The 10,726-nt window shown below is 43.5% G+C and overlaps 1 protein-coding gene across 1 annotated transcript; it reads right to left on the bottom strand.

The window, feature by feature from the left end:
• Positions 1-7,357: 7,357 nt before the first annotated feature.
• Positions 7,358-10,198, bottom strand: LOC123637784 (methyl-CpG-binding domain protein 3-like 2B). Its single transcript, XM_045550851.1, has 2 exons — positions 10,154-10,198; positions 7,358-7,984 (listed from the first exon to the last, which is right to left on the bottom strand). Exons 1-2 carry the CDS (start codon positions 10,196-10,198, stop codon positions 7,358-7,360), a joined length of 672 nt encoding a protein of 223 aa, XP_045406807.1.
• Between the last annotated feature and the right edge of the window lie 528 nt (positions 10,199-10,726).

Raw genomic sequence — 10,726 nt, forward strand, 5'->3', positions numbered from 1 at the left:
CCCCCTGGGTTTGCAAAATTCAATATAAGCCTCTTGCAAAATGGAAAAGGTTTTACTCCCATGGAAAGATTTCTCAAAAGGGATATTTCAGACTGCCATTTAACAGAGGGGCCCTGGCCTGGAGTTGGGGGTATCTGCCACTGGGTTCCTGGAATTTCCTCCTGGACCTTGGGCCTCAGAGTGTCAGCTTGTCAGAATCCCACCTCTCAGTTCCCTTCAGAGAGCACTTATGGCAGCACCTGGGAACCTGCATTTTAATGGCCTTTGCTTCACTCCATACCCCTTTGCATCCAGCTGACCTGGGATAAGACCACAGGAGCTTAAGGCCACCTCTCTTCTGCCTTTGCCTATGCCGGGGATCAAAATATGCCACTTGGGCACAGTGATTATTTTGAGTTAAAGAATGGATGCTGTTAATAAGCTGTAGGGCAGGGCTGGGTGTGGTGGCTCACGCCTGTAATCCCAGCACTCTGGGAGGCCAAGGTGGGAGGATCACTCGAGGCCAGGAGTTTGAGACCAGTCTGAGCAAGAGTGAGATCCCGTTTCTACAAAAAATAGAAAAGTTAGCCAGGCGAAGTAGCAAGTGCCTGTAGTCCTAGCTACTGGGGAGGTTGAGGCAGGAGGATCGCTTGAGTCCAGGACTTTGAGGTTGCAGTGAGCTGTGATGATGCCACTGCACTGTACTCAGGGTGATAAACTATATCAGCTGCTACAGTGTGACCCAAGGTCCTAGGTGTGCAGACTACTCTTACTACTCAGAAATTCTGTGAGCTTAAATTCCCAGGAGCTGGTGAAGGGCCAATCATGGACATAGGCTCTTCTTGGGAATGTGCAGAGTTTGAACAACCCAGATCTTTTGACTTAACCCTTTCCTATACAACATGGGATAAAAATACAAAGTAACAACCAAAATTCAGAAATGAAAGAGAAAATGTGAGAGAATAACAACCTCATTTTTGATAGGAGAAAGTTAGTCTTTACTGGCTAAATTTGAAGCAAATAGTTCAAATAATGACACCAACCTTTTCATATTTCTAATAGCATCTTTTGTGAATTTTAGTGACTTCTCGGGAAATTATATCTCATAAAATATATTTAAAATTCAGATTTTTTCCTTTTATTAACTTCATGTAAAATTAAAGTCACTTTTAATTAAAACAGCATTAAAAAAAAGCTTGCAAGTAGATTCTTCACGTGTGGATTCCTCTAGATGAAAACACAGCCTGGGTGACACCATAATTGCAGCCTTGTGAGACCCTGACACCAAGCTAAGTTGTTCCCACAGGCATCCAGTCGACAGAAATTGCAAGATAATAAGTATGTGCATTGTTTTAAGTCTTTAACTGTGTGGAACAGCAATAGGAAACTAATAAAATAGAATAGTGACCTTATTCGAGGTATTGTGCAGATTGAGTTATTTCATGTAGGGCACATAGAATAGCATTCCTAAGTGTTAACAATTTATACATCATTGGCGTCAGCATCCTCCCTAACCTCCTGGTAGAGGCGTCTCCACCTCCACTCCTCCTGCCCCTGGATCCAAAGGTGCAAGGTGCCTCAGGTGCAAATTCCAGATGCCTAACCCTTGGGCCATCCCTATAAATCCCTTAATGGTCCAAATTCCAATACAGACTTGGAAGGTTCCAACAGTGACGTTTCAGCGCCACCTTGTGGCTTTAGTCTGTTTTGGCAAGTTATGTTTTTCTAGGAATTTGTCCTTTTTGTCTACGTTTTCCAAATTTGGGGCCTGAGGTCCAAAATAATCTTTTGGCACCGCTTTCATCTTTGAAGTTATGTCCAAATTTCCATTTATATTATTTTGGGTCATTTTTTTCTTCTTCCTTAGTCATGTTAGAAGTTTGTTGATTTTTTTTTCAGATTGACTTTCATCTTTGCAAATCTATTGTATCTTTGTTTTAAATTTTGTTGTTTTTGATCTTTATTTTTTCCTTCTGTCTACTTGAGTAGGGTTTCTTGTGCTGTTCTGTTTATAATTTCCTTAAATTGGATGTTGACTTTGTTTGTATTCAGCCTTTTTTTCTTCTTTTCAATGGTGGGCATCTAAGGTTCCACATTTCTGACTATACAAAATAAGTTAAGTAAGGCTGGTTGAGGTGGGTCACGCCTGTAATCCTAGCACTTTGGGAGGCCGAGGCCAAGAGTTTGAGACCAGCCTGAGCAAGAGTGAGACCCCATCTCTACAAAAAATAGAAAAATTAGTCAGATGTGGTGTTGCAAGCCTGTAGACCCAGCTATTTGGGAGGCTGAGGGAGAAGGATCAATTGAACCCAGGAGTTGGAGGTTGCAGTGAGCTATGATCACACCACTGCACTCTAGCTGGGGTGACAGAGCAAGACTCTGTCTAAATAAATAAAGCAGTGTCTTTAAAAAGCAAAAACCAGAAAGTACTGCATCATTGGTTGTTACCCTCAGTTCACATGGGAAAGAAACCACTTTGGTTTGTGGACTTAGGGTGGTGAAACGCTGCCATTTTCAGGGTATATTTTGCAATTATTAGTAACAAGAAGGATGCTCTAGGTGTTTTGTTGTTAGCCTTTTGGAAAATGGATCAAAGTAGCTGAAAATCTTAGTAGGTTATTAAGTATGAACATGTCCGATATTCTTAACACATGAACTGCTATGTGAGTTGTATTTAACTCATGCTAGTTTTGAGCCTGGGGCCTTGTAAAGCATATGTAACTCACACGTCTCTTCACCTTGGGAGCTGCAAGAACTATATTTCAAGTTGCATATAAGTCACACACACAAAACAATAACAAATTTTTCATTAAATGAGAAAGGATCATTTGTTTTGAAAGTTTTTATCCTATTTTCATAATAAAACACCGTGGCCCCAAGGAAAAAAAATTTTTTTCTGGTGTGGCAGTCAATGTGTTAAGTACTAAATTTGACAGTTGATATCTATGACATTTCACTTTGACACCTCTTGTTTTATTTTTATTGTGAAGGTACATCCTCATTCTTTCAAGTGCATGGTTTGGCTTGTGATTATCTTTCAATTTATTTTGTGAAATGCAATTTTTTTGTGAAACCATAGATAAGTCAAACATCTGTCTTATTTTCAAATATGAGTTCTGTTGTAGAACCAATGCAGAAGAGACAGCTCGAAAGATCAACAAAGTGCTTGAGAAAGATGTGGCTAATGAGTGCACAGTACTTCAATGGTTTGAAAAGTTACATCCTCGTGATTTTAATCTTGAAAATGAGCCACGTGGGAAACCTGAGACCAAGGTGGAGAATGATGAGCTGAAAGCTGTAGTGGAAGTGAATCCATCTCAACATACCAGTGAATTAGCAGCAAGGTTTGACGTTACTGTTCCAACAATATTATATTCACAAGTTGCTTTGCAGTGTGAGTTCTTACATTACTAAGAAATGTGGAAGAAAATGGGAGCCTTTCCAATATTGAGGGCATTCAATTCTTTCACTCTAGTATGAACTCTCACATCCTAAAAAATTGAAAAAAACATTCAAGGCTTTTATATCTCACCAAACACTATGGTCTTGCGCTCAGTAATGAAAATGCTTGTGTTGTAGGATTCTCAACATTTCTTATACAGAGAGTGTTTCTCTGTAGTGTGATTTCCCAAAGGTGTCTTAAAGGTTTTTCATTTTGGTGACACCTATAGGGTGTTGCCTAAGTGTCACTTGTCACTTGACTTCCTGTAGCTATCATTGAAGGTTTTCCTATAGCTACTGAATTCCTTGGGCTTCTCTCCAATAGGGTTTTTTTTTTTTCACACATCAAGGCAAGATTTTGAATGGAAGGTTTTAATATATAGATTGCACTCCTAGGTTTCTCTCTAGAGTGAGTTAACCTGTGGCTTATTGAATGCTACTTCATACTGATTCGAAGGGTGAGTGTCTGATAAAGGATTTTCTTCACTGGTTTCATGGCAATCTTACCAGATGGTTCCCAGCAGTCTGTCTCCTGGCATTCATACCTTGTGTAGTGTTCTCCCACATTGTATCAGGATTGGTGTGTGTGTGTGCATGTGTGTAACAAATGCAACATGGAAGAAGTAAAAAGATCCCTTTCTGAGGCTGGGCCATAAATGATTTCGTGCCTTCTGTGTTGGCTCTTTCGAATCATTTTCTTTGAGGGGAATCTTCTGCGACATTATAAAGAAACTCAGCCCTGTGGATACATCTACATGCTGAGGAAATGCAAGTCCCCTGACAACAGCCAACATTAACTTTCCAGGCATGGGAATAAGCCATCTTGCAAGTGGACCTTTCATCATTAAAGACCTCAGAGGGCCACAGCTCTGGCTGACATCTTGACTGTAACCTCATGAGTGATCTTGAGGCATAACTATAGAGCGAAGCCATTCCCAAATTCCTGACCTACAGAAATTGAGAGATAATAAATGTTTGTTGTTTGAAGCCACAAAGTTTTAGGGAGTGAGTTTTGACACATGAACAGATAACCCATACGTGTGGTGTGAGTTATTTCTTGTTTGAGGGATGAGAGAATGCCTTTCCCAAAGTTATTGCATTTGCATTGACCTATCGTGCACAGAATGGTAACAGTTACTAGTGAAAGATGTTCCACAATGATTACATTCATAGGGTTTTCCTCCACTGTGAGTTCTCATGTGTTTCTTAACACAGGAGAGATGATTAAAGGCTTTTCCATAGTCACTGCATTCATAGGGGTTCTCTCCATTATGAATTCCCTTGTGGACTATAAGAGACAAGCTACCAATGAAGGATTTTCCACACTCCTTGCATGAGTAGGGTTTTTCTCCGGTATGAGTTCTCATATGCTATGTCAGCGGTGAGCACTTCCTAAAGGCTTTCCCACAATCCTGACATTCATAAGGTTTCCCCACTGATGAATGCTATTGTGCCCAGTAAGGGCAGAGCTTGTGCTGAAAACCTCTCCACACCGATTGCATCCATAATGATTCTCCCCAGTATGCACTATTTTGTGCCTTTTAAGGATACATTGAGTGTGGAAGACATGAAAACACTGGTTACATTCATAGCATTTTCCTCCAGTGTGAATTCTCAAGTGCTCAAGATGAGCAGGTGTAACTTTAGGAGCAGAGAAATAATGTTACCTAAATTCCAATAAATATAGTAACTCTCTTTCACAAGGGAAAAGATGCAAGCCTCTTCAGTTCATAGCCAGGGTGATTGGGGATATCTGGTCCCAGGAGCCCAAGTTCAAACACACACTTCAAAAGCTCCAAAGCCTTTAGCGTTAGAGAATATAAAGTCAGGACAAGAAATATGTCTTTAGTCCACAAGGATGGTGTTAGACTGACAGCTCCATGAGGGTGGGGAGCGTGTCTGTCTCATTCAACTCTGTACTCCCAAACCCCAGCACAGACCTCGGAACACAGAGGTGCTTAAGAAAGACTTGAGAGAAGTGATGTCAGTGAGCATGGCAGAGTAGGGAACTCCAGAATGCCATCCTCTTCACAGAAACAGTGAGTAAATGGGCAAAATTGCTCTCTTCTTGCACATGGGCACTGCCCAGCTACTTGGCCATTGCCACCTGTTCACACAGGGGCAGGGACATGTTGCAGTAGGATGGAAGAGATGAGAGAGTCATGCCTCCTGGGGTGAGTTGGGGTTTGGGGGACTGTCTGGTGTAGGGTGCATCAAAGTCAGGCTGCTCCATCAGCAGCTGGGGAATACGTGTGCCTCCAGAAGGAAAAGCAGGTTCCGCAGCAGAAGAGTTCACTTATCATCAGAAGGAAACCCAGATACCACAACCTCTGCATGGAGAGGCCCACACCCAGCACCTGGAGCCACTGCAGTCCTCATAGGAACAGCACATATAATATGTCAGCTTGAGTCCTTCAAAATACCAGCAATGGCTAGGTGTGATGGCTTGTACCTGTTATCCCAGCTTCTCAGGTGGCTGAGGCAGGAGGATCACTTGAGGCCAGGAGTTTGAGACCAGCCTGGGCAACATAGAGAGACCCCATCTCTACAAAGAAAAAAACTTTAATTAGCCAGGTGTGCTGGTGCACATCTGTGGTTCCAGCTACTGGGGAGGCTGAGGCAGGAGGATCACTTGAGCCCTAGAGTTTGAGGCTGTAGCTCGCTATGACACCACTGCACTCCAGCCTAGGAGACAGAGTAAGGTCCTGTCTCAAAATTGTCATCCTCATAATATTTATACCCGCAATGGTTTTTGTGCATTACAGAGCAACCCAAGCAGCAGTGCTACCCCACTCCCAGGGGTGCAGGATGCCCAGTTGCAGGCATGGGTTGGCCTTATGTCTGCCCCACGTGCAGTGGGCAGGTGGGTTGACTCAAGTTGGGTCATTCTGCACAGCCCTCATCATCTCATTACACTATTTAATAGGTCACAATGAAAAAGAACTCTATTCTTGACCCAACATTGATCTCCTGTTGTCATATCATTTTTTTCCCTCTACCACTCATCATGGAAGACTTCTTGATAGAATTTTCTTATTTATTCATTTCTATTTTCTATGTTATTTGATTCATTAATTAACATTAAAAAAACTTTTGAGACAGGGTCTCATTTTGTCACCCAGGCTGGAGTGCAGTGGTGTGATCATAGCTCACTGCAGCCTTGAACTCCTGGGCTCAAGCAACCTTCCTGCCTCAGCATCCCAAGTAGCTGGGACTACAGGTGCCTGCCACCACTTTTGGCTAATTTTTAAAAAATATTTTCTAGAGTTGGCATCTTGCTATGTTGCCCAGGCTGTTCTCAGCTTCCTGGTCTTCAGCAATCCTCCTGCCTCAGACTCCTAAAGTGCTGGGATTACAGGAATGAGCCACCATGCCTGGCCATTTTTTAAAATTGATACATATCATTTGTATATATTTGCGGTACACAACAAGAAGTTTTGATAGACAGTGGTCTCCGTTTTATCCACGGTTTCACTTTCTGCACAACCCGTTATCTGCAGCTTATCACCGTCTGAAAATATTCAATGAAAGTTTCCAGAATAATTCATAAGTTTTAGATTATGCCCTGTTCTCCTTCCGAGTGCGTATTATGAGAAAAAAAAAATGTAACTATAAAACACTAAATTATCCTTCAGCCTAGCTTACACCTGTAGCATCTGGTGTAAAAATGAATTAATAAAAACGATGATAACAGAGAGCGAGGTGCACTATGACTTGTAAAGGTCTCCTTCCTCCTCCCACGAGAACCAATTTCTCCCCACAAAACTATGCACTGGTCACACGGTTTGCCTTTCAAATGCATTTAATAAAGAGCTGTTTGGAAATAACAAAGTGTCACGGTGCAGGATGGGAAAGAATGTGCACGTTAAAAGACAGGCTCATAAGAATCAGGACGGCTCAGGCTGAGTCGCTGCACAGGGCCGCTCCACAGGGATGCTCAGCTCCCTGGTTGCATTTTCATCCAGGTCTCCGGGATTCCCTCTGCGCTCCTCGCTCTCTCGGCCTCTCTGGCCAGCCTGTCGGCCATCAGGGCCTCAGCCAGCCTCCGCCTGGCCTTCTTGACCCTGCGATCCTGCCTGCGGATGTCTGCGCGCGTCACCGGCTGGCTGGGCAGGGGCAGCGGGAGGTGGAGACCCGCTCCCAGGCTGCGCTCCGCGTGCACTGCAGACCGGCCAGGGCCGCGCCCGGGGCTCCCGCGCGGACCCCCAGCGCCAGCCTCGCCCAGGCACTCCTCTGCAACTCCTGGCGCGATGATTCTCAAGGCATTTGCAAAGTCCAGTGGGCTGAAAAGTTCTTCCTCGCTGCCGCAGGCCTGGAGCCCCTGCAGCCTCCTGTACGCACAGAGTTGCTGGGGCTTCTCCAAATTCTCCTCCCCTAGCTTGCGCCTGACCTCGTCGCCAGGGTGGGACCTGACTCTGGTCACAGGCCCAGGGAAAATGCAGCTGGTCAGCCTAACTGGTATTTCCAAATTCAGAAATCGAGATCGTCTCCGCCTGGCCTTGGCCACGTGGATCTCTCGTTTCTTCTGCAAAGCGGGCGGTATCATACTTCTCTTGACCTTCCCCTTGAAAGAGAAAACAGAATGTAAAATTTAAACATCAGCTACGGAAGATCAGCTCAGCTCTGTCGGATCTACCAACCAGCCTCTCTGCCTGGCGAAATGTGTCTCCAGCTGCACTGAGCACACAGAGCATCAGGGAAGTTTGTTCAAACGCAGATTTCTAGACCTGAACTCCAGTAGGTCTGGGGAGGGGCCCAAGAGTTTGCATGTCCCGGTGTTCCCAGATGAGCCTGGTGGTGCAGGGACAGGCCCACACGTGGAGACTGGATCTTGGGACCTCACACAGCTCATGGGAGCCAAGGACGGAAAGTTCAAGGTCACGACCCAGTGCCAATTCCAGACCATGTCCCTCCTGCAACCTCCCCTGAGGACACTGCTCTCTCCTCTTCCCTGTCACCATCAGCTATGCACGTGCTGGTGCCTCCACACCCACCGTCACTGGGACACAGGGGTCACAGACGTCCTTGCATTCCCAGACCTCAGATTTCTAGGTATCCCTTTTTACTGTGCTTTAGGACACACCAGCACCTTCTAGTTCCTACAGTCCCTTTTCCCCCAGTCTCCAAAGGAATCACACCCTACTTAATCCTTCAACTCACTTCCACACCCAGACCCACCTTCATCTAAAATGTTCCTGTTCATAAAGGAAAACCTTGGAAACACCCTGTTTCCTTTCTACGTAGTTCTAATAAATTCACTGAACTACAATCACACAATGATACAAACTTTTGCCAGTATACTGCAGTAGATGATTAATTACTCTATAAGATTTGAAATCCTTTCTCCCTCTAATCCAATTATAAAACTCCAGCCTCATTAATCTGCTTAAAAATGCAAACCTCATCAGTGCACTTTCTAGTTTAAACCCTTCATTTCTGTACTTGCCCTTTTACTTCTGTTGTCCTGGCATAATTAATATCACCCCTTTCATTACCCAAGATGTCTCAGTTTGGAGGGAAAATTACTTTTTCCCCGAGTTATAATAAGATAGGGAACCAGAAGGGTCTGTGTGATGAGTCATAAGACCCCAACCAAGGTCTCTGATAAAACAAGAGGTGATGGAGAAGCCACCCAAACCCCGCTAAAACCAAGATGGCCACAAAAACGACCTCAGGTGACCCTCACTGCTCATTATGCCCTGTTTATAGTGCATTAGCACACTAGACACTAGAGTTTGCAAATGCCACGGCAACTCCCAGAAGTTACCCTACATGCTTTAAAAAGAGGATGGATCTTCAGTTCCAGGAACTCCATACTCCTTCCCCAGAAATCTGATGAATAATCCCTCTGCTTAACATAAAAGTAAATAGAAGTTTTAAAATAAGACCCCAGAAACTCACAAAGTGCCACTGTCTGTTGCTCTGAGAGAGCTGCTGTCCCATCTACGGGGCAGCTTCCTTTTTCTCCTTTTCTTACTTCAATAAACTTGCTTTTGCACTACTCTGTTGGCTTGCTCTTGAATTCCTTCCTGAGCAGGGCCAAGAACCCCCTTGGCCTTCAAGATGGACCCCAGTTTTGGGGTCCACTTTCCTGTATCAGTATAGCACCTATTACGTGCCAAGCTATGCACTAAAACTTGGGATCCAGTGTAAACTTGATAAAGTCAGTGCCCTGTTTATTTTGATCTTGGTGAGAAGAAAGACGTAATAAACAGATTAATGAATTTCTTATAGAAGGTCAGATATAATTAAGTTCTCTGATGAACAAGGCAGAGAGAGAGAGAGAGAGACTGAGGGTGAGAGAAGAGAAAGACATTCATTTCAGTAACAGTGATGGTGAGTTTAGGGAAGGACTAACTGATTACATGATTTTAACCAGAAAACTAAATTTAAAAAAGAAAGTGGTGGGGTTGGGGAGCCCAGGCACATCTGGTTAATGAATTTTCCAGAGAGGGGGACAATTTGAACAGTGCAGGGCCAGATAATTCTACTTCTCCTTCCTCACGACATCGTGGGCTTAAAAATAAAAGTCTAGCCTGTGATTCCAAGGTAGCTCCGTACACCAAAAAGTACAATATCTGCACTACGACTCAACAGATATTAACACATAGGATAGAACTTTCCTTAAGACATCATCTTGTTTTAAGAACCACTGTAGGCTAATGTGAAGAGGTTTTACACAAGGAAGGACACAAATGGAGACGTTTGCTGTCACTGTGGATCCCGAACTCACCAGAAGAGACCGGGTAGGAAAGGAGGTAGACACAGGTTCCTCCATGGCCGTAGAGTTCATCCTGCCAGCTCCACTCCTGAGATGCAGACGTTCTGACGTTTGCTGGAAAATGCGTTGAACTTCCTCATCTGGCTCTTCTTTTATAGGGGAGGAGTGTGGATTATCCAATCAGTGGAAAATCCAGAGGAAACATCCTGTCTTCAATCCACGGAGATTGTGAGATTCCTGAATCTTTATAAAAAATCAAAATGATGTAGGGTTACTCACACTGCCAAATAGTGTTGAGAAAAGAAAAAGTTTAATACATTTGTGTGGGGGTGTGGTATTTCCAGTTAAGATCAGCGTTTTACATATGTTTCCTTTTCCTACCACTACTTCAGCATCTTTGAATACATTTTATAAAAATAGGAATGGAAATTTCTATATACAGAAATTTTCACGCAATATTTGTTTTAATAAGAAAAATTAAAGACCATTTAAACATTTATCAGAAAAAGAATGCCCAACACATTTATTCACAATCTTGTAGAATATATCCCACAGCTGTTACAAAGAGATTACAATTTTGTCCAT

Source organism: Lemur catta, chromosome 1 (genome assembly GCF_020740605.2).
Source record: "Lemur catta isolate mLemCat1 chromosome 1, mLemCat1.pri, whole genome shotgun sequence".
Taxonomy (NCBI): Eukaryota; Metazoa; Chordata; class Mammalia; order Primates; family Lemuridae; genus Lemur; species Lemur catta.

Coding starts and splice junctions, on each gene's coding strand:
- LOC123637784 (XM_045550851.1), bottom strand. CDS start 10,198: ATGGAGGAACCTGTGTCTACCTCCTTTCCTACCCGGTCTCTTCTG. Junction 7,985..10,153: donor TTCCTACCCGGTCTCTTCTG/GTGAGTTCGGGA, acceptor TTCTCTTTCAAG/GGGAAGGTCAAGAGAAGTAT.